This window comes from Magallana gigas, chromosome 10, assembly GCF_963853765.1.
Source record: "Magallana gigas chromosome 10, xbMagGiga1.1, whole genome shotgun sequence".
NCBI lineage: Eukaryota > Metazoa > Mollusca > Bivalvia > Ostreida > Ostreidae > Magallana > Magallana gigas.
The window spans coordinates 6,266,314-6,291,572 of record NC_088862.1 but is presented as its reverse complement, the minus strand read 5'-3'; the positions used below and the strand labels follow the sequence as shown (position 1 = coordinate 6,291,572).

Below are 25,259 nucleotides of genomic sequence, written 5' to 3'. Positions count from 1 at the left end.
AAAGTACTGAAGAACTGACGGGAGTTGATTTTGTCGATGTTTATTTATTTTAAAATCAATTATATGTTATTTTGCATGACAAGTACGTGTAATTTCTAATTTGAATTACGCACATTTTTATGATATGGATGTCTCGACTTTTTCGACAAGAATGTCGAGAAACCCCCATATAAATCATGTTAAATAATATTTAAAGATAAAATTAATTCAATCAAACTATGTATCAGTAATAGAAATATTTCTCGAAAATTTTATGGATCCAAGCAATATTGAACTTTAGTCTCGTTCAACCAAACGCTCGGCTGACACCGTAAATCTCCGACAAGGATGCACGGAGACAGCCGAGCGTCGAGTTGAACGAGACTATATTGAACTCTGGCGTAGGAATACATACGACTACAAAAAATATTTAAATTGTTAGTAACATTTAAAATCTGACTATTTTCAAGGTATTTATAAATACGTTTCCTTGAAAAACAATGCTTTAGCATACATTACATCGAATTTATCAATTATTTTCAAGAACTACGTCTTGTCAGCAGCAATGATTTGTGCTGAGGTCCAAACACTGTTTCACTTTCGGTTTGTCTGAGTAACTGCATAGAAGAGTTGATTACAATCAACTCCCAAAAAGCGTATTTATAAAACAGAAAGACAAAAGAAAGTAAATCATAACTCAAATGAAAATAAACTTGTATTATTATAACCGTACACAAAGCAAAAATTTTGAAAAAAATATCATGTAACATCACAGATTTCATATTTTATTATGAAGCTTCATGTATTGTACTTGCGCGTCCACCATATTCAATTTATAACCGATAAAATATAAAAATATACCAGCTTATCAGTGAGGCCCATAGTCGGATCTTGGAATTTTTTTTCCTTATAGAGGGGACCAAAGGATAATTTTGTTAGCCTAAAGGGGTGGTCCGAGGCCTATCTTCGGTGAAAATAAACTTAGGGGTCGAATCCCCGACCCCCTTCCTATAGACCCGCGCATCAGGTAAATAGAAATGCCATGACAAAAGTAATTAATATTACATACTTGTTTTCTTGTATAATGTGTTAATATAAGAGATACAAAGAAGATATTTTCTTTTTTCTTTTTTTTAAAATACTATTCTCTTATCCATTTAAATTCATCGATCGTGATATCGCAAGATTGACCATTAAAACTATGTTAATAAAGGTGAAAAAAAAGTTCAAAATAGGGTCAAACCCAGGTGGCACCAGGTAATTTTCAAATTTTTATTAGCCTCTATAGAACACCTTATCCTAAATAGATATCACCAAAGACGGTACTATCAAATGCTGCGCTCGCTACCTGCGTTATTTGCTTTCCTAGAGATAGGCAAATCTTCATGTAATCGCTAACGTTGCTACTAGAAAAGACACCGAGAGGAATACATGTACTAAGATACAATTTGTTTTTTCGTTTGATTTATAAAGGACTTTACTTTTAGTTACATGTAGTAGTTGAAAGTAGAAAACGGCTGCGAAATTCATAGGGATCGAAATTTGAGATTTGTAAACAGTAAAACCTGTTCCAGGGCCTTTTTATGCAATCTGTGTAATTCGACTGACTAATTACATGTAAGACGTTCTTGTTGAATTTGACCGAGTCAACATGACATCTTATTCCAGTCAATCGGACATAGTATCTAACCTCTCCGCGCCTTATCCCCAGCAAGCAATGAACAAACGGATTATCTACGGATTAGGAGGTGTTGCGGTGGTGGTCATCCTTGCCTTATCCATCGCGCTGGGAGTCGTCGCCAACAAAGACAGCGACAAGCAAACGTATAATTATCCTCCAAATGTGCAACCCAGCAGCTCAGTATCGCAACAACCAGCAACATGCCCGCAACAAACTACGTCTTGCAAGCCTCAGGTGATTATGTGCCCGGAACCGTACAGACCGGAACCGGAAATCAAGCGACCGGAAATGCCAACGACAGCCGATTGTCTGAAACAATACGGAAATCCTACCGATTTACAAATTGCCAACTGTGTACTCGAGAGTTATCCTCTAATAGATGGGTAGGTGTGAGCGACTTTCCCTGTAACCATATTTATGTAATACGATAAATAATTAATAACAAATGCGCTGCATTTTCATGCTGATTATTTTTTAACGCAAAATGTTATTTTCTACTAAAATGACAAAAAAACCCATTTTTTTGTTATTTCTGTCAGCCATATTTTTGTGGAGAAAGCCTTAACGAAGCTTTAATAGAAGCAACATTGAATTATTGTGGTCCTGTACAAAAATTGATCTGCTATAATTATATTCCTAAGAGGATAAAGTTTTCTTCTGACAAAAAATAATGATTTTCTCAAATCTTGAATATCATAAAAGGTTGAGTGGAATGTATTTTAGTATAATACTAGTAACCTTAACATGCAATATATAAAGTAATACTAGCTTAAACACGACTTTGCATGTAAAATCTCTCCAGGCATATGTACATGCATGTGCGAATCAAATACATTCAAAGTTTGACTAAATAGAACTACACGTAGTTTACTTGCTTTATCGAAATATATGAAAGGGACATAGATACAACTTGAAATCATTTTTTTAAATCTTACAATGCATATATCTTATCTTCTGATAAGAATTCACTGCCAACAAACCTCTCCAGAAAAAAAATTTAAAAGAAAATAAATAACTTAAGCTATTCATCGCAACAAAAAAAGAAAATTCATAATACATGTATTGAAAAAAAAATAGAGTCGCTTTATAGGGTGACAATTTTTTTCGGTAATTTTGAGTAATAAAATTAAGGAACAATTTCAATTACAGATTACATTTCATTACAGATACGTAGGAACATACGTAACTATTATGGCATATTGTGTTATACACTGGTCTACATGTACCCGTATACATGCACTGACATGCCGCAGTCGTTATAATGACATTGTACCATTACGTCCTTTGTGAATCAGTCTGGTTTTACCGTTCGAATCCCTGCCCGTGCATAGCAAACACCAGGACACCTACTCATGGGGAAATCCTGCTCTGTTTTTGACCTATTTTTTTGGTTTGTCAAGTGTTATAGTTACTACGCGATATTTATATATAATATTTTGGTGTTTAGCGTCTGAAAAATGTACAAACATTTTGGATGCCCATAACAAGCATTTACGTACAGCGTAGATTATCCGATCATGAAAATTTGATTTCTGGAAGAGCTGACTGAAACACAATCATTATCTGCCAAGATTGTGCAACAGTCGGCTCATTAAAACAATTAAAATATCTACCCCAGCAATTAGAATATCAAACTATATATGGATCATAATATGCATATAAACATGTCTCCTTATTTATTAGCAGTTTCTGTAAAATCTCTTTTCGATGTCAATAATCAAAGGTTTAAACGATATTAATCAATATGCGAGGATTCAGAAAGGGGGGGTGTAACATATACGACTACTTCACCAGTTGCACGGTTCGGTTCGGTACGCTTTGTGAACGGTACGGTTCGCTTCTTGCACGGTACGCTTTGCTAAAAATAGCTGCACGCTTTGTGAACGGTTTGCGCACTTTGGCATGGTCGAACGCTTTGATTTTTCTCTATATAATATTGCTTAATTTTTGTCCGGTTGACTTCAGCAAGGTGGTAATTATGACAAGCATTTTTTCTTTCTTTATATTATATATTACAAATGTATTTCAATGTAATTAAAATCGGAACTTCCATCCGTTCAGCCGCTTTTGATACGTTGCGTGAAACGTGAACTCATTCAAAATCAGGAAGTGGAGGGCATGTTCAAATTTCATTAGTCTGTTATCATTCATATTTAATTTTATAAAAATGTAATTATTACGATAGATTAAAAGAGCTGTTTGATTTTATCCGATATATATTTTTGTTAATTTAGCGATCGATAATTCTAACAATCATCTTATTTTTTATTTCCATACATGTACTTGTATTGAATTCATTAAATATGTCTAATCCATTTAAAATTGCAATGAAAAATTGTCCCGACTTTATTCCGATATTTATTTAGTTTCCTTTATCGTTGTCTTGATTTTCAGCTAGTTGTTATTTTTACAAGCATTATTCTATTTCTTTATTCATAATTCCTATGATCATTCTTGATTGCGTACTAGTACTAATGCCGATCTCTCCCTCGTGAATAGACAACATAAAATACACGCAATAAATGATAAGATAAACAATGAATTTTAGTTTAGAAATCTTGAAATCAACCGTTACAAAGTTTTAAAATTTTCGATACAGATTTTTATTCATTTAATTATTGGTTATATGATTTTCTGCACTTGTTCGTATACTCAGATCATACCTACATGTAACCCGTCATCGCTTCTCTTATCTGAAATAACATCGAGTGTATAGTCAAAATATGACTATTAGTCATTGTTATTCTGCTAAACTATACATGAAAATGTATAACATATTTCTTACGATATGTACACAACTGGATACACACAATAAGTCAATGACTTTTAATGGCGATATTTATATATATCATTTTGTTGGACAAGTGTCCGCTCTTCACTGTATGTATGTGATTTAGCTGATGTTTTACAAATCCAATGCTGGCTAACCTGTTTATATTTCATTTACCATTTTACTCGTGAACATACTTGTTGTGAACAGTACACGGAAAATACCCGGTAATGAACAAATGAATTTTAAAAGTGATAATTACATGTATATGAAGAGTTTATCCAGTAACAAAAAATAAATACGAAAGCTATGTAAAGTCCAGTGTGTACACAATGTTTAAAACTTTTCATAAAATTAATCAAAATAATTATATAGTATTACCACGAATTATGTGAACATTAATATTTTACAACGTTTAACAAACAAGTTTAGTCAAACACCAAAGATATGATTAAGGTCTAAGGAAAGAAATTAAATTAAAACATTTCTGTAACGGTTTTAATTAAAATAACAGCGTTAAGTTTTAGTATGTGTTATCTAATCCCATATAAAAAAAAATCTATTAACATATTGAAATTATCTGGTCAGCGATAATCTCCGTCCGTAGTCATCGAGAGACATTAAGTCAGTAAGCCTTATATGGAAGTTGCACGCTTATTGCATGGTACGGTTCGCTTCTTTGGCCGTTTTGGGGAGGGTCATGCATAAATTATCTTGCATGCTTTATGCACGGTACGGTTCGTTTTGTAAACGGTCCGGTTCGCATTGTGAAAGGTACGGTTCGTTTCTTGCATGCAATAATTTCCCTCGGCTTGGAACTCTCTAGCTACCATGGGCGGTGGCATCGGAAGCATTTGAAAGTGAGAGGGGGATAAACTTATCAGAAATATTCAGTTGACAAGTAGCAAATTCTTATGGTTATGTCTAATTTTGCAAAAAAGTGGGGGCTAAGCCCCCCCCCCCCCGTTCCGACGGCTATTCTGGGAATACCTTGGGGATCTGTGCCGCGGTAATAAATATACAAGTACCGCACTGAGCTGATTTTTGTGTTTTGAATTTGTTCCCTTTAGACACAATGACCTGGCCTACTGGTACTATGAGACCGTCCACAACAAGGTTTACAGTGTGGATATGCGGAAAAATCTTAAGGTACTTTACCCCAACTCCACCATCCATACCGACATTCCAAGGATCCGACAGGGAAGGCTCTCAGCTCAAGTAAGATACTGTATATATACAGGGAAATATTCGCCATCGTTTTATTTTCACCCCTTTCGCCATCGTTGTCAGTGGGTGAATTTCACACTAGGCGTATTCCAATATTTTATATATCTATCATTAAACACATCGCTGTCTTGGCGAATTCAAGACAGAGCGAAACGGTTTGCAAGTGAAGAATGGTGAAAATTACACGTGGCGAAAATAACTCAGATATAAACCGAAAACCTAATAACCCGAAAATACAGCACAGAATAGCGGTTATCATATTTAGACGATTTTAGCGCTCCTACATTTTATTTGACTTAATACACGACGATTCAATTTATTTTTATTATTCAACTCACATTACCAGGATGATGGTAATTATAGAGCATATATTCAAACTTTACAACTTGATAGTTGCCCCATCAAGGAACAAAAAAAATATGAATCAGATTTTAACATAATGCATGATGCTTAGTAATATATGTACATTATTATACCGTTCTGCACACAAGGATGTTTTAAAAGACATTTAGTTGAATTTTTTTTATATAATCAAGGATGATTTACAAAGGTTTTTATTGCCCTCCCCCTTTTCCACTCCCCGCGGGAACGTACGCAATTCCAAAGAGTAAGTTAAGTTCGTTAGCATTAAATTCTCAAAATATTTGGTAAGGAAATCGATAGAAACAATATATTTTAACAGTGAAACGCTTAAGTTTAAGTCTCTAAGCCCCAAGGCATTCAGTATTGTAATTCTCATTGCACAATCAAATCTATGATTTGACCGACCCCATAAAATTTCTATATTAGGTATCCCGGTAATTATAGACATAAGTTACATTCACTTCTTAAATACTCTAATCCAGAAAATGAAGGCGATTTGCATTTACTAATAGGAACATCTTATGGTGTGTTATAAGTTTGAGTATAAACTTACAATTAGAATAGGTTACAGTGGTAAAAAAATCACTTTATAACTTTAAATATAGGTCCAATGAGTCGAAAATGAAAATGCCAGCATTACATACTAGTATAACTTATTCCTATTCAGTAAGCAAATATTCCCTTACATCTGACCACTTTCTATTTAAAATTTGATTTGGCTTTTGCTTAAAGTTCGATCTTAAAAATTGTTTAATTTCTAGGGTCACTTATAATGCTCCTTTAACCTAAAGTTATTTTCTGTGCTAAACATTTAAATTGCACGTGATAATAATACAGAGCATGCAAAGTAAGTAAGAATAATCTGTGTATATATAATTATGCATGCTTACTGCTGATGATTAGCATCTGTAAATTTAAGAAACAAGATAGACAAATTCTTGTGCAGCGAAGAAACCACAACACAACACCCCCCCCCCCCCCTCCTAAAAATATTGGTAATAATCATGTGAAGAAAATACGAATTTTCTATCGGAACTGACTCTGTGTTATAGTTTTGGGCCGTGTACGTGGACTGTGGGAGCCAGTACAAGGACGCGGTCAAGTTATCTCTAGACCAGGTGGACACCGTCAAAAAGTTCATCAGAAAGTACCCGGATGTCTTCAAATTTGTCACCACTGCTCAGGGTGGGTACAGCGCATGCGGGTTTTCAGCAACAGAATTTGTTGTACGCACAAGCAGTAGACGCAATTAAAAAAAAACCATCTGAAGTATACCCTAATCCTGGCGTAAATGATTGGAAAAAAAGTTTTTGTTACAATAATTCACTTTAAAGTAAACGGTTATCTTTCTTTTATTATCACAATTGTAGTGAGTTTGCTTAAATATAAATACTCTGGTTTTTACTTAGATGCCTAAAGTGTTTCGCCATTTCTTCATATAAATGAACTCGGTCATCTTTAAATATAATTTAAATAATTATCAGGGATACTGGACGCTTTTAAAGAACAAAAATTCGCCAGTCTAATGGGTCTAGAAGGAGGTCATTCCATCGACAGCAGTCTTGGTAATCTGCGCATGTTCTATAACCTAGGCATTCGATATATGACCGTGACCCACAGCTGTAACACACCATGGTAAGATCACATAAGAAGTCATGATTGCATCAATCGCTATGACCTTGAAATCAAAACACTACATGTATATTAGCTGATCATAATTTTTATTGTTCGATCATTAAATTTTATTGTTTGAAAAATAATCTATATCGATAATATTACCCAATTTGTAAAGGGTCATGCTCATGACCTTAACAGCAAGAGTTTTAACCTTGACATATTTACTAAATCGGAAAATAAAAGAATATTATAAACATTTCAATGTATCTATATACTTGAATAAAATACTTCTTAAAAAAATATTATAAACATGATACTGTATATTATAATGTGAGTAACTGTATATGTACAAAACGTAATCAACAATTATAATATCAAAAGAAGTTCTTATTTTAAAACCACTATCATAAATTAAGAACAGCAATGGATTACTCGTACTTTTAATAGTGCATTGTGATTAGATGTGAAACCTTTATTCTAAGGGCAGACAACTGGCATATGGACGACCATAATACCACGGAGTTTAATGGCCTCTCGGAATTCGGAAAGGTAACTTTTTATATTACATGTATCGAACTAGTGTCATCCCAATTTCATGAATTCATACATTATATCATATTAATTACAAGTTGTAAATATTTAAGAAATTGGGCATCATTTTTGGGTGTATATCGGGATATTAATACGGGTCGGTATATGATTAAATCTTCGGGCTTAATGGGATTTGATCACGTGAATAACCCGTTTTTATATCCCGATAAACACCCAAAAATGATATCCTATATCTTAAATTATTATAAAAAAGCCAAAAGTTTACAAAATCAATTGGTATAAACGAAATTAAGGTTTACATATATATCTATGCTTCTTAATGACTGTGCTCGAAACAAAAATTCTTAAAAACGCTTTTAGCTAAGATGTGCTTAGTTTATCGAACAATTGGTCACCATTGAATACTTGAAGCTGTATTTTGACGTCGACCAGAAGGTTGGTTATCATAGGGATCTTCACGTATCTTTCGACTTCAGGTTGTTATCAAGGAGATGAACCGGTTAGGGATGCTGGTCGACTTGTCCCACGTTGCTAAGGCAACCATGATCGCAGCCCTGAACGTTACAGAGGCCCCTGTAATATTCAGCCACAGTTCCGCGTACAAAATCTGTAATCACCATAGAAACGTACCAGACGATGTTCTACAACTGGTGGTTAGTATGCAAATGTTGTCAGATTTTGTCTCAATTTAATACATTTCCGAGACAGTTTTGGAGTTTGCTTTGTTTAAATAAATAAACCGTTCCATGCAATCATCTAATTCTCAAACCGGTGTATGGAGAAGAGAACCTCGGACTACATTTCTGTTTGTCAAATAAAATAATTTTCCTCTGCATGAAAATTACTACTACAGAATGGGAAAATTTTTCAAACCAATTCATCTCCATTTGATATTTTCCTTGAATCAAATAAATACTTTAACATGAACGTAGGAAAACATATCACTGGATACATTTTCCTTGCAATTAAAAGTTCACTTATAAAGCCAATGCCTTTTACTTTTTTTTTAATTTAAAAAAAAATTAAATGCAGAAAACCAATGGAGGAATCGTGATGGTCAACTTCTATCCGAATTTTGTGAATTGTCCACCCAACAATGATTCCAGCGTACTAGCGACAGTACAGCAAGTAGCAAGTAAGTATCAGTGCATAGATATCACATGGAGCTAATGGAAGTACCAAAATTCACTAGTTCCATAGATACATGCACCTATGTAGCGGAAGCGGATTCAGAACGTCTAATTTTAATGAATTAAAAAACCATTCTTGCCGTTCAAGTATAAGTCTGTGCTTATAACAAAACACAGATTATTCGTTGGTATCAATCCCCCAAGAATTTACATTCTCAACGAAAACAAATTTAGAAAGAGGTATCTTTTTACTGAAACTGAAAACCGACACATCCACGAAATTACATCCCCATAATAAGCAAAAAACCCATAATCCATGAATACCCCTCCCCCGAAATTAAATGATTCCACAGTAAATGATATCTGATCCAAATAACAAAGATTATAGAATTAATTGAGAGACACTCTATTGAGTTCGGATATTTCCTGTTCTCCAAGTAACTCTAATGATCGTATAGCACTATACAATGTTGTATATCAGACTGAGAAAAATCCCATTTTGTTAATTGCAAACCAAACTATGACCTTAGAGTAATGGCGACAGTTAGCAAGTGAGTGTCAACGCATACAAGTCATATGAAATTGAATTTCGATATCTCGAACACTGATATCTCGAATACGATATGGATATGTCGAAATGATTCGTAAGTCCCAACCACTTATATCAAAATGTTTTTACCCTCGATATCTCGAATACTCAGATATCTCGAAGTTTTCAAACAGTCCCATCTTGTTCGAGATAACGAAGTTTGAATGGTTCATAAAGTCATGTACACACGGAATTTTAAGTTTGTGCACGTGCTTATCACAATACGTCCTTCGATACTTAGGGCAAATACATTCGCCAATTTTCACGGCCATAATAAAATGCCAAAAAGTTTGTTAGTTTCATTTTAATTTTACTCTATCTATCTATCTATCTATCTATCTATCTATCTGTCTGTCCGTCCGTCCGTCCATAAACCCACCCATCCACCCATCCACCCACCCATCCATCTATCTATCTATCTATCTATCTATCTATCTATCTATCTATCTATCTATCTATCTATCTATCTATCTATCTATCTATCCATCCATCTATGAAAATAAGCAATAAGCTTGTTGAAAACAATCAAAAAGATTTTAGTTGCCATTTTTTGCAATGCTTTGAAGAAATTGATATATTTTTTTTTTATTAATTCTAAAAAGTTTTTATTAGACAGTAACCAGAGAGAATCACTTCCGTTTTATTTCCATGCATGAATTGATCTCACTATACAAGCATTTCAATATTGACTCAAAATGCAATGAAATTGCTGGTATAGTAATATCTGTTTTCAATAACAAAGAAGAATTGGACATCAAACACTTAAGTTTTTGTTCAAGTAAAGCTAATGAATGTTCAGTACTATTCCACGGACTATTATCCATTTGTGTTTAACTTTTCATTAATAATTTTGTTGTTATGATATGAATTTTACTGGGAAAAACTTTTCGAATTTCGAATACACTAACAAAAAAGCTGATACATTTGTAACAATGTTGTGTAGCCGTTATTTGAGATACATTAAGCCCACTACTTGTACCTAATCTATTGACAAATCAAATCATGCCGCTCTAGGCCGTTTGTTGAAGACTTGAAGTGGGTGTGTTGTGCGAAATTGAATGATACTAATTTATTGTCAAATTGATGGAGTTTGAATGGAGAACTTTGTTTTTGCCTCTTTTGCATGATCAGGATTACTAAACCAAACATGTTTGACCTTTACATGTTATTCAGTGGAAACATCACTAAAGAGGGTTCGGCGGTCGTTGCCATTTTTAGACTGTATCGATCTCCTTTAGCAGAAGCATGGATAATTACTCAAATGTAAAATATTTAATACTAGTATATTTTTTTTTAAACTATATATTATTAATAGCTAGTAAATAAGGAATAATATATCATGGAAAATTATATAAAATTAAGGAAAGTATCGCGTGTCCTTAAAGTCGTGAAGCTCTGCAAACACTTTTTTTAATTCAGGGAAAATTGAATTGATTTCACTTCACTTGTAATTGTATTCAAGCTTGGTAAAAAGTTGCATTGTTACCAATGCTTTTCTGTCTTACATAATTATGTCTGAAGTACCGTAAACCGACTTTTATTTGCAACGACTTCGCGCTTTACCGGAGATTTATTTAACTGGTTCGGAACAATCTTTTTATCGCGATCAATATGTAGATTATTTGGAAAATAAAATACCAGAGACAATCTCACACGCGAATATTAATTGTTTAACAGTATCTGGTAGCATATCAGAAAAGCAAACGATACTACGATATACCGTGCATATATAATTAACTTCTAAACTGTCTTTTAAAGGGGCATGGTCACGATTTAGGTCAAACATTATTTTCCCATTGGAATATTTACAATGCTTCAGTGAGGCATTCTTAATAGGCAAACAAAATTCGAGTGTCATTTGTTGAGTTATTAGCGAGTTTCAGAGATTACTATTCTTTGACATGTTAACAAAGATTTTATTAACATTTTGAATGTTAAGGTGAAAACTTCAAATTTCGACCTAAACTGAATGTGTTAAAAGTTAGGAATTGTTTATCTATGCCTAAAATGAATAAGAAGAAAGAAAAATCAGACTGAAAAGGGTTTTTAATTGTTAAATTAAACCTATGTAAACAAAAACAGGGCACGAGCCTTGTTTACATGACACATATTTGTGAGCTCTGTATCTTGCTTTAAACTTAAAGACTGACTCTCAAATTTCATTTGGTCATTAGAAATGCATTTCTAAAGCATTGTAAATAATAAAAATAGAAAAATAGAATTTGACGAAAATTGTGACCATGCCCCTTTAAATAAAGAAATAACTAGATATGCCAGCTTTAATTTGGATGTTTTCCTAATTTTCTATACAGAACCCTGCTTTTAAAGTGATCAATATTCCGGTCTGAAAATAGCCTACTGCTCTCCTAAACCGACCACTGAACTCAAAACCAAGCGTGTTCGAAACTTGTTGCTTGATGATGACCACTTCATGTTAAACAGGGACTTATATACCATGACCAAATATCTATACGTATACCTATTCATATCATAATGATTTCTTAATTGTCATACGACTTGAGCGAATCCCGAACCTTCTTCAAATTTTTACAAGGACAAAATCAGTTTTGTCGTCGCCCCCGGACCATTTGAACCCGGACCAATACGCGCAATATTTGAAATACGTGGGCAAACGTTTATGTCCTACCAATAAAAATGCAATTGTGATTGCTGTATTAGGGGTTACTTGTAGACAGTTTTTCGAGTTGTCAAAATAGATGGTTGAAATGAAACGCATTAGACACAGAACTGAACTGTTAACACGTTTAAAGTTATTTATTGAAATGAAAAGTTCAGTGAATTGGAAACAGATTATTCGAGAGCGATAAAAGCCAAATAAATCTATCCAATAGTACACTTTTTTAAATCTCGTTTCAAGGGAAATCTCACCCTCAAAATAATTTCATAGACCTTATAGCTCTTTAATCCTTGTAGAGATAAAAAAAAAAGTAATTCTATTTTTTTACTTTTAGGAATCATACATTTGGGAAAAGAAAATGTTCTGCATATGTGGGCATTTCATGTAATTTGACATGTCGTTTACAAAGATAAAACAAAAAGAGTGAGGATATTCAGAACCGTTTATCACAGCTTTGCAGCTTTGGGTCTTTTTGAAATCAAATCAGTAAAATAAATGTTAACACTTGTTGAAAATATTACGTTATAATGCAAATCTTTTACACTGATTGATTTTCTAAAGGCGCCTGCTAGTTTTGATCAGATTTCTCTCTCTCTCTCTCTCTCTCTCTCTCTCTCTCTCTCTCTCTCTCTCTCTCTCTCTCTCTCTCTCTCTCTCTCTCTCCAATTCTACTCTGTCCCAAGTTTCTGCTTCCACCACTTTTTGTTGATTGTTTTTTGAAATACACATACCTGTCAATGATAAACAATTGAAATTAATATAAGACAAATAATATGCATTTCTTACGGAGATTTAAAATGGGAAAATATGACACCCTTCTCGGTACTCCTTGCACAATTTCCCAACATTATCATTCGGGTACTTTTCATTGCGTTGCATGTAGCAATGCAAAATCCTACAGCGAAAAAGGGGCTGCTTCAAAACAGAAAAAAACTAGACATTGTTTGTTTTAATGAATGATTGAATCTTAGGCACAAAGGTATTTATGATTAATGAAAAATTTAACAAAAAGCGGTGGAGGCAGAAGCAGAGTATGGTTTATGGTTTTATATATGAAAAAAAAAAACGTTATGAGGAATATTTTTGTTTTTTTTATAAAATTTTCACACGGAGATTTTTCTTATTTTGACACGATGTTTTACCCCTGACATTATACATGTACTTTCTCATACCTTAATCAAATCAAGAATTTAAGATCAAATCAAATCATTAGGATGATTGTCCACTTCCTATTCTGTAAGTTTCACAACATGTGCTTTTTCCTGCTTATATATTGACCTTTTAAAGAAGTAAGACTATTTTGCTGATCACGCGTGCTTCGAAAATTGCTTTTAAACCATACACTTTGAACTGATCACGTGATTAACTAAACTTGGATTGTAAATCCAGTGCCATACTTTAGTGGCTTGTTTTGCATCCTGGTTTATGGTTTTATATATGAAAAAAAAAACGTTATGAGGAATATTTTTTTAATGTTTGACAAACGACATAGATGATCAATGTATATTTTTAATTTTTTGTTTTTTTTATAAAATTTTCACACGGAGATTTTTCTTATTTTGACACGATGTTTTACCCCTGACATTATACATGTACTTTCTCATACCTTAATCAAATCAAGAATTTAAGATCAAATCAAATCATTAGGATGATTGTCCACTTCCTATTCTGTAAGTTTCACAACATGTGCTTTTTCCTGCTTATATATTGACCTTTTAAAGAAGTAAGACTATTTTGCTGATCACGCGTGCTTCGAAAATTGCTTTTAAACCATACACTTTGAACTGATCACGTGATTAACTAAACTTGGATTGTAAATCCAGTGCCATACTTTAGTGGCTTGTTTTGCATCCTTTAAAAACGGTTTCAAAAACAAAAATCAAAATTGTAGTATGGTTAACTATAATTATAGCTTTAAAAGGGTTCATTTAATGTTGCATAAACGTTCATGATGTGGATGTAAATTCGTGGGCAAGAATTTTGGTCCTTCACGAACGACGATGTTTCCAAAGTATATAAAACTGATAGATATACCATGAATTATATACAGCTATAATAAATAATAATTAATTACTCTAAAAATGTTTCCAGAATGGATTCAGTTTAGCGACGTAAAACTTGATGACGTTGATCATAGCATATTGCCAGGTTTTAAGAAGCATATGCACAAAAATGTTTGAATATTAAAACTGTTGTGTAATAAGAAATCTAGTAATTTGAGGCATAGTCGTATAAAAAAATTTTCGAGCTTTTAACATTGATTTAGTAAATAAAGAACTTTACTGCATGCAGCAACAAATGTCAAAAATAAAGACAAAGAATACATATTAACAAAAAGAAACATTCCTCTTTTTTGATTTTTTTTTTTGCTGATAATTAAAACCACGATTTCGAAAGGAATAAAGGTTCAGTTCACACGGCAATGCACGAGTTTGTGACAAAAGAAATGAAAACTCGTTTAATGAATGGTTACATGTTCTTACATATAAAGCAGAGAAAAAAGGAATAAATGACAATAATATCGCTATATAAATACATGTAAATTAATCAGTTAGTCAGCAATGAGTTTTGATATTTTTGTGAATAAAAAGCCTAATACATGTAAGATTGTAACTTACAAATCAAATATTTACTTTTATTTACTTCAAAAAATTCTATACCAAGCGAAGGTGTTTAAAACTACAAATATCAAGGCCACCAGCTTTTTCAAACATTGAAAAAGCGTGAATTTGATTGTCTTGAATAGATACTTGTACATGTATATATAGCGGTGACCTTGAAAATGCAAAAAATTCAAAAGCAACACAAATCCAGCAATTTTATCTTTAAATCGTTTGTTACTGATGTACATCAACTGTCAAATTAGAGCCCTACCTTTATTAAAACAAATTATATTAAAGAAACTCACGTACGAAATATCTTTTCTAAGTACTAGGAATGTAATTTCAATTTACAATTCCTACCGAAATTGAATTTAATGGGAATATAAATTCCCAGAAAATTCGTTCAAAGTTACTTTAAAGTAAATCAAATTGAATGTTCGGTAGGAAAACTTCTTATACAAGTAACTTAAGATGTTTGCATTAAATATCTTTATACTAAGATAAAAAAAATCATGTAGGATAGTTATTTGTTTCCTCATAATTAACCAATTCTCTATGTAATAACAATTTTTTCTAAAAGAAAATATCTCATATCTCAGGTTAGATAAAGTAATTATACACTCTCAAAGCAAATAACTACCATCATCAGGTCATATTGACATTTTTCATCATCTGACACAGAGTTACTTAAAAAATTCTTATAGGATTAACACCTTATCAACGTTGAATAAATACATTTATTACTAATTTTATTAGTTTATAGAACTGTTTTCTTATATTGTTTCTCTCTCTAGTTTTCAATAAATGGTCTAATCCGGGATTTAAATAAAGGTTTTATCCAAAACCAATCAATATTCAATACAAAAATAATCAATTCTAGAAAATCAAACTGTCAAGATAATTATGCATGGACATTGAAGTATATCAAACTTTATACGGATCATGCATTGCAACAAAAATTGTTTTGTTAGTAAACATTAAAAAAAAATAAAAATAATAATTATCTATCTTTGCCTTTCCTCATTTTAAATGAGAACTCATTTGTACAATTTCATGATGTTGTAACAAAATCTATCTCTGCGAGGAGTTTCATCATTAAATGAACTACATATAGCACATTAACAAATACGTTTGTATAACTACAAGCTTACAGCATTCCCTCGAGACGTTAACTCTTTCAGTAGCCTACGGTTGTTTAGGTCATCTAATTCAATAAATAAAAAACGTAATTCCCTAGAAATATTAAAAAGTCTCACTATGAAATCATTTGGGCCATCTTATTTAGTATAATATGAAGAAATTTAGTTATTTAGTAAAGATAAAGACTAAGATAATTCCTTAGAGAAGTTAAAGTCTTTCTATAAGGTCTTTAAGGTAGTCTCATTTAAGTGCCGTACAACCAAAAAAAATAAATTAACGAGAAATATCTCGTTATATATAAACGAATTAGTTGTAACTTTTTTTAACATTCACTGCGCGATCGACCAAATTAACACAAAGCCTCGGTCTCCCTGGATTCATTGTCTGTAATTACTTACACAAAAACGACCCTGATTCTCGAAGAGCAGAACTACTTGTGAAAATAAGAGGTTGTCTCGTACAGGTCGAGCAATGAGGCATCTGTTGTGGATGGTCAAGAGCCATCAAACTCGTGTCCCCTGGAAGCTTTACGACCCTTTCACGCCATTTTGAATTAATGATGGGGCGGAAGTATGTAATGACTGAATTGTGGGGGAGCTTCGATGTCTGTTTTTATTATGGTTAGGGGCAATGAAAACCTATTACGTTAACGTTTAGATGAAATGGTATAACTCTCTTGGTTTTTATGGTCATTGAAGAAAAATGAATCTTGAAAAATATTCTCTTCTTCAATACTTTGGGTAAATAATATATGTATAACACTGCTTCGGATAATATTATGGCAGTTTCAAGGTTATAAGTATCTGTAAGCAACTACCAGCATAAGTTGTTTACACCCATAGAAATTCCAGTAGGAGAAATCATTTATCTAAACGAATACAAGACAGCGTTTTTCCTTGAAGATAAATATCTCACCAGCCAAGTGAGATACGCCATCCATTTGCAAAGTGCTCTATAAACTCTTTGAGATGCCCTATCTCATTACTTCATACGATATCATTTATAATGAAATGCTGTGGAATCATTTTTAATCGTGGAAGTCAATATTCGTGGGTAGCCAAAATTTGTCTGGCTCATGGGGACGTATTTTAGTTGGTAGCAAGTTCGGGATAATTTTTATAAATATTAAGCGTTGCATAAACGTTCGTGTGGTTATAAATTCATAGGCAAAAATTACCAAGGAAATCTACGAATAGTGGTCCTCCAGGAACAAGGATGTTTCCACAGTATATAAAACTGTTAATACACCATGAATTATATATTGTTATAAATAATAATTAACAATAATTACTCTAAAAAATGTTTCCAGAATGGATTCATTTTAGTAACCACTTCATTATGTTGATCAAAGCATATTGCCAGTTTTTAAGAAGCATATGCATAAAAATGTTTGAATATTAAAACTGTTGTGTAATAAGAAATCTAGTAATTTGAGGCATAGTTGTAGGACAAAAAACATTACGCTTTCAAATTTGTTTTAGTTTTTATATCGAACTTTATTGCACGCAGCGATAAATGTCAAAAATAAAGACAAAGAATACGTAACAAAACACATTCCTCTTTTTTTCTTTTCTTTCTTTTTTGCTGATAATCAAAGCCACGATTTTGAAAGCAATAATAAGGTTTCAGTTCACACGGTGATGCACGAATTTGTGACATAAGAAAAAGAAAACTTATTCAAAGTATGGTTACATATTCTTACCAATATTGCAACGCAGCAAAAAACCAAAAAAAAAATACAAAAAAAACCCCCCCAAAAAAAAACCAAACTGATGCACAAATGACAATATCGCTAAATTGCAATTGCCAAATCAATCAGCAATTAGGTTTGATTATTTATTTGGCAAATAAAATGCTTACAAGTGAAATTATATCTTACAAGTCAAATATATCTACTTAGACGTGCTTAGAATTTTCCTCCGTTATTTTTTGAAACTAAAAATATCTGACTGTCAACTCGTTCATGTATTGAAAGAACGGCGCATTTGATTGTCTTTTATATTTATATAGCAGTGACCTAGAAAATGAAAAAAGTTCAAAATGAACAAAAAGAAAAAAAATCAGCAATTTAAATCGACAATCGACGTCGACTTTACATTTCATACATGATTTAAGGTAACATTATACTATAAAGTCGTCTCATACTCAAGGGTATTTTATTTAGCATGAAACAAAGGGACATGTCAGAATAAATCGGCAGATTAAGCAATTATTCATCATAAAACTCGTAAAACTAAAAAAAAAGAAGAAAACAAAACGAAACAAAACACATTTAGATTAAAAACCATATACAAGATATTTACAAGTAAATGCATTAAAAAATTTGTTGTTGTTTGACCTTTCAGATCACGTGGATCATATCAAAAATCTGATTGGCGTAGACCACGTGGGAATAGGAGGTGACTATGATGGAATTCCAACGTAAGTCACGTTTTGTGAAATGTAAACCCGATGAAAATTGCATGAATTGAAAAAAGGGTTTAAATAATATCAATTTCGAGAAATAAAATATAGCATAATTTAAAAAGTTCACCAGCTAAGATAAGAGTTGAAATGGTCACGTGATCAAGTCCTATGAAGCCTTGAAAGGTATTCAGAATTTCACCAGGTACCATCCAAACTTTTATTTGTTTCAATTCATTAAGAGTGCTATTAATTTACCTTTTATATCTAACATTTATGTAAAAGGCCCATTGAAAGCCATGAACTTTTTATGTTTATATGACCATTAGACCATTTAACTATTGCATAGACAAAACATATGTCCCTGTGTTGATCTTCGAGACGTCATAAGTATGATCTCATGCTCCCTGGGAAAAGATTTTACAGAAAGTAACAGTTTACTTTTAATTAAGAGACATTTCTGAACGTAAATATTTAAGATTCCAAAATAAGGCAGATTGTATTGAAAGATTGGTAACTATCCTAAGGAAATTCGGAATTATTTCCAAATTATATACAACAATGGTGTCAAACAACATTTTGACAAAAATATATAACTAGGGTACTTTATCTCCAACCATTCCATCTCAATTTTTACAGGACACCTGTGGGTCTTGAGGACGTGTCAAAATACCCAAACCTATTTGCCGAGCTTTCCAGGAGGCACTGGTCTACTAAAGATCTTGAAAAGCTTGCAGGCAGGAATCTCATCAGAGTTTTTAAAATGGCCGAAAAGGTAAAAAAAGGTTCCAAGGGATTCACAAAAAAGCTTATGAAATGATTCATTTCTGTTTAAAAGGCTTAAAAAGTGCGAAAAATTGTTTTCCAAATCTCAAGATATGTGAGAAATCTAATATTAGTTTTCAAAATAGCTAAAAAGGTGAGAAATATTGAAAGAGTTTCAATATAGCTGAAAAGGTGAGAAATTTTGAACGAGTTGCATATGGCTTAAAGGTGAGACATGAGAGTAACCAAAATGGTTTAATATTGAGGCCATTCCAAGTTTTTTCTATGTTTAGCGTCCGCGGACGGATTGGTTTTGAGATGTAAAAATTAAAAAAAAAACCCACAATTTTTGTTCATAAAGTTAGATCGCTTTTTAATATGTCGGGCTCAGGATCGCATTTTAAAATCCAGATCAGAAATCAAATATAACAACATTCAAATTCTCATTGTTTAATATTGAAAATGGCCAAAAAAGCAATACAATATTCATATAATTATTACAATATTTACAACGACAAATAGTTATACTGAGTCTTTGAATTTGAGCAACACTTACTGTGGAATCATTTGAATTCGTGATGGCTCAATTTTCGTGGTATTCGTGGGTAGACCTCCCCCACGAATTTAAATCCACAACGAAAACAATTTTAGATATAGAGTAATCTTTGTTGCTGAAACAGTAACCGACGCATCCACGAACTATCACCCCCACGAATCAGCAAATAAGTCAATCCACGAAAATTGGCCCCCACGAATTTAAATGATTTTACAGTATTTGATTTGTGTGTGTTTAAATATGTAAAGATCTATCTACAACACATCTACAGTCATTTTAGATCTAAAAACTTATTTGTGGTCGTTATTTTTATAAGCACCATCTGTTTGCATTATTAAAAATCGGCAAATGTACAGGTACTATAGAAAATCAGCGATAGATATTAAGAGGGCTTTATATCGTGGCTATTTTTAGACTGTATCGATCTCCTTTAGAAGATGAGCTCTGTATGAAGATATAAGAAAATACAGAAAAAAATAATAATAAAAAAACTTCAATATATGAGATTTTTCTGTACTAAATGATAGTTAATAGGTTAAAAAAGCCAGTCTCCTTTAGCAGGGAAATGCATGGTATTCATGTTGACAGAAACACAACAATGGTTATCATTTTTAACCTAAAATCGCGTATTGATTAAATCATTAAAGCCATATAGAAGTTGATTTCAAATAAGACAAACACTTTTTTATTTGACAAGAGTATTACTTCTGTACCTGGAAATCCACCACAAACTGGCTTTGATCAAACTCAGTTATTAGATTATATAGAAAAACCTGTCTGGGAGAGAATAAAATATTAAATATTAACGATGAATTGACATAAGATGTCAATAATAGACTATGCACCTGATTCATTATTAAGTTTATATCGAATAAAAATTGTAGTACCGATATCAGGTGATGTTGTAGCAGAATTAATGCACCGTCATCCAGTGTTAAAAAAAGAGAAAGAAGGTAAAACAAAATAAACCGAGCACTTGTTTAGCTATCTTTCATCCCGAGATCTAACACTTTCACTTTCACTTTCACCACCAAAACATACTTATTTTGTATTCAGTCTGATTTTGCTTACACTCACTTATTTGTTAGCAATATCATTTGACATTAATGCAATTAGAGACGCAAAATAAAAATACTATAATAGTAATCGATGTTAATCAACTTTTTGCAAGTTTCGTTCTTATAATATGACTGCGAATTATAGCACACACTTTATAAACTGTGGAGTTGACTCGCGTGGGGCTAAAATCACGTGGGATGAAAATTTCATCAGATGCACGTGAAATCACGACCACGTGACGTTAGTTAACTCTGCGTTATGGCGATGACAAGGAAACAGGAAGTATTATCACCCTGACACGTAATTGTCTAAAACCAATTAGAAAACGCGCTATATAGAAGTAATATAATGTGGTGTTATTATACGATGTCATTTTAAGCGTGACTTGCCGAATTGGCTAGGTGTGTTGGATGTTTGACGTAAGACGTTAGTTTATGTTAACTACATATCTTAGCTACAGTCTTCCAAGATCTCTTGAATGCGACCATTCTTCCCCTTCAGCTTCAACAAACACTTTTCACGACCTCTTCAATATCTCCACTGAAATATTACATGTAAAAGATATATAGCTCATATTTCTCGAGGACATCCATCTGCAAGGTGAAGCACGTGTATATTTTTTGTAGGTGTTATAAGGCACGTGTACACTAAAACTGAAGGTGATATACCTTACAAAATGATCTTTATAGATGTGAGGGTTTTGTTTAATAACGGATTATGTTACCACAATTGAAAGTATGTACTGATTCTTATCTAACATAGCCAGCTATGGATAACAAGTCGACGTAACCGAGCTGCGCTTTGTTAAAGCTCCGGATCCAATTATTAATCTAATATCACTCCAATAGCAATTTTATGGAATCCGCGTAAAAGCTTTATCGTGAAACTTTATCTTTTCTTCGTGCATGTTTGTTTCCTATTAAGCAAACGTTTCAGAGACACGTGTTGGTGACATTGGCAGCTTATAATCAAAGTACTGAAGTACTGACGGGAGTTGATTTTATCGATTATTATTTATTTTAAAATCAACGATATGTATTTTTGCATGCATGGCAAGTAAATTCCTATAAGTATTTGAATTACGCACATTTTTTATAATATGAATTCTCCTACAGGAAATTCGTGAAAATCCAAAATCAATCATGTTGTGTAATGTTCAAAGAATTAGTCTATCAAACTGCGTATCAGTAATCGAAATAGTTATGAGAAATTATATGGATCCAAGCAAAATTGAACTCTAGTCTCGTTCAACCAGACTCTCAGCTGCATCCGTTAATCTCTGACAAGCAAGAGACACTCTCTGCTTGTCGGAGATTTACGGAGACAGCCGAGCGTCTGGTTGGACGAGACTAAATTGAACTCTGGCGTAGGAATACATAAAATGTACGACTTCAAAAAATATATAAATTTTTCGTACCATTTAAAATCTGACTATTTACAAGGTATCTATAAATTAGTTTCCTTGAAAAACAATGCTTAAAAACTCATTACATCGAATTTATTGACTAGTCAGAACTAAATGTTGTCAGCGGTGTTGATTTGTGCTTAGGTCGAAACAGTGTCACTTTCGGTTTTCCTGAGTAACTGCATAGGAGAGTTGATTAAAATCAAGTCCCAAAAATCGATACCCTAAGGCCCTATATAAAGAAATTTTACTCTCTTTTAATTAACTCCTATATATAAGAATGTAAGAAAGGGCTGTTTGACGATCCAGCGCTCTGTCTCTAAAATGAATCACATCTAACTCAACCTACAGATCTACATGTATAATATTCCTATACTTGATTTAAAACTGTCGGGAAACCGTAAGAAGCAGACTCATTTTTGTTAGCGAGCGAGATTTTCGCGAGATCAATTTGTCACTTTGATCCAGGTCATCTCCAGTAAACTGTGAAATAAAGTCGTTGAAAATAAAAGCTCACGTTAAGGTTCACACTCAACTTAACCCTATAAAATTCAAACACTTACAAGTGCATGTCATTGTTGTTTTAGCTTCCATCCTAAATGTAATGTGATTTTTAACTAACCTGAACCGAAAGTTTCAGTGAGCGTGTCTGATCATCCCTTGCCCGTATGTCTCTCTTTAAACCTTAAACAGTTTTGAATTCTTATCAAAAACCAGTGGGTCAAATCTAAATAAACTTAAAACAGAGCATCCATATGGAAAGGGGTTCTTAATTGTTAAAATACAGGACGAAACTCTTTTTAAAAGGAAGATAACAATGAAACGGTGAACAAAGGTTGTATGTCTGAAAAATGTTCTCACACGAACCACTGCATCAGAAATGCCAAAAAAATTTCCTCTACTGAAATGCGAGCATCCGAAGATTTTTAATTGCCAATGCATGAATCCCGGATTATTACTGAGCCCCAAGAGGGGTTCAAAATATAAACATAGAAACATAAAGAGAATACTTTTAAAAATCTTTCTGAAAAACTACCTGGCTTCAGTGAGTAATATTACTGTGCAAAAATCCTGAGGTTTCGTAGATTTTAAATGAATCAGCTATGACCCAAGACTATTTAGGGGCCCAATTATGGTTGAAAGGTTCAACATAGATTTTTTTAGCAAACTGTTTTATAATACTTTGCTGAAGAAATACATTGCTGAGTTTAGTGATATAACTAAAATAAGCATCGTCATACCTTCATATCCTGATAATATTGTAATTGAGCTTCTTTCACTTTTCATAACTTTTGAATTTTGTTCATTTTTCAATTATGTTATCTTTGATACGTTGTCGCCAATAAAAATAAGATTATTCAGTTGATATGTCTTGTAGATCAAAGGATGTGCTGTCAGAAATGTAGGCTTTTTTATACAACGTTTATAATAAAAATGTCAAATTTTGGAACTAAGGAGAACTTTTGTGAGGTTTAAAATTCATCTTTAAAATATTTCATATTTATACACCACGAAAGCGATACCAGAACCTTTTTTTCAGGTGAGCGATGTGGACCACGGGCTTTCGTTATGGGAATATGATGAAGTTTGCCACTGTTCTCATAGATCTACGTCTGTTTTGTAGGTGCGTGATCGTCTGTCGTATTTACCGCCCTATGAAGACATCTTACCAGTAGCAGAGAGGAGAGGAAATTGCTCAACACTCATTGAATAGAGAAGGAGCAATGATATATAAAAACAACAACAAACAGTTTACCCAGAACAACAAAGAAAGATGTTAGAGAAAATCATCATCGACAGAGCTTAGTGGCGTCAGGCGATTCGTGAATAATTCGTATCTTGTTACCCTACAGCTATTACCCCCGGATCGTCCTTCGGGATTTTTTTAAGGTTGCGAAGATATCAATAAATCGGGTTAGGTATGTAAATCGTAGTTATATTCGTAATGAAAAATGGAGACATGGTTACTATACGGGGTTATTTGGGAGACTTTAAGCAGACGACATGCTGATTAATTTTGCTCCCGAAATTGATAGGTTTATTTTTACGTTTTACGTGGTATTTATCATATCTTGTATCTTAGTAAGTTAAAATATTTTGTTATTTATCTGTAATAAAAATACCGATATATTCAGACAATTTATCTTTGTCTATTTTTATGTTTATTGTACTGAAGAGAATATATAATTATATACGTAGAAGGAAACGATTGGATTTTGAATTCTATTATTAAAGCATATTCATTCTGTGAACATTATCTTTAGTGTACAAATATTACATAAATATAATTACATGAGTATTTAGATTCATACTAGCCTTATATTATTATTTTGTTTTAAAGTCTCGTTTTCAAATAAAGCATTTTAACCAGATATTACAGGTTTTTATTACATTTTAAAGATGGTGAGTGGCGGGTTTGAGGCGGGGGTCTATCCTCATCTGTACACTGAAATGGTCTCTCAAAAAACCTGGTTATCAAGTTAACTTAGTAAACAAGTCTTTTCTAGCTGTCAAAAAAGCATCAGATTACAATAAAAATAAAATGAGAGACATAATTTTACGACATGCTGTTATTTGGCGGTTGTCGTAAAGAAATTAGTCTTTGTTGGGGAAAATGGACGTTTCCTGCTCGTGGTTTTGCTGTAAAATGAGAATGATGATTGGCATTTTATTAAATCTTGTCACAGCAATCACATATAAATATGATTTAAGATTTTCTCCAGACAAATGAATATAACAATTTTCTGCAAATGGAATACTACGAAAGAAGAAGGAATACATA

General features: G+C 32.8%; 1 protein-coding gene across 1 annotated transcript; it reads left to right on the top strand.

Annotated features, from left to right (window-relative positions):
• The first annotated feature begins 1,293 nt into the window (after positions 1 to 1,293).
• On the top strand, positions 1,294 to 24,830 carry LOC105332842 (dipeptidase 1). The gene is made up of 10 exons (XM_011435565.4): positions 1,294 to 2,043; positions 5,501 to 5,648; positions 7,073 to 7,205; positions 7,505 to 7,655; positions 8,120 to 8,186; positions 8,666 to 8,842; positions 9,222 to 9,324; positions 18,635 to 18,710; positions 19,332 to 19,467; positions 24,102 to 24,830. Exons 1-10 carry the CDS (start codon positions 1,631 to 1,633, stop codon positions 24,189 to 24,191), a joined length of 1,494 nt encoding a protein of 497 aa, XP_011433867.3. The 5' UTR covers positions 1,294 to 1,630; the 3' UTR covers positions 24,192 to 24,830.
• Positions 24,831 to 25,259: the final 429 nt, after the last annotated feature.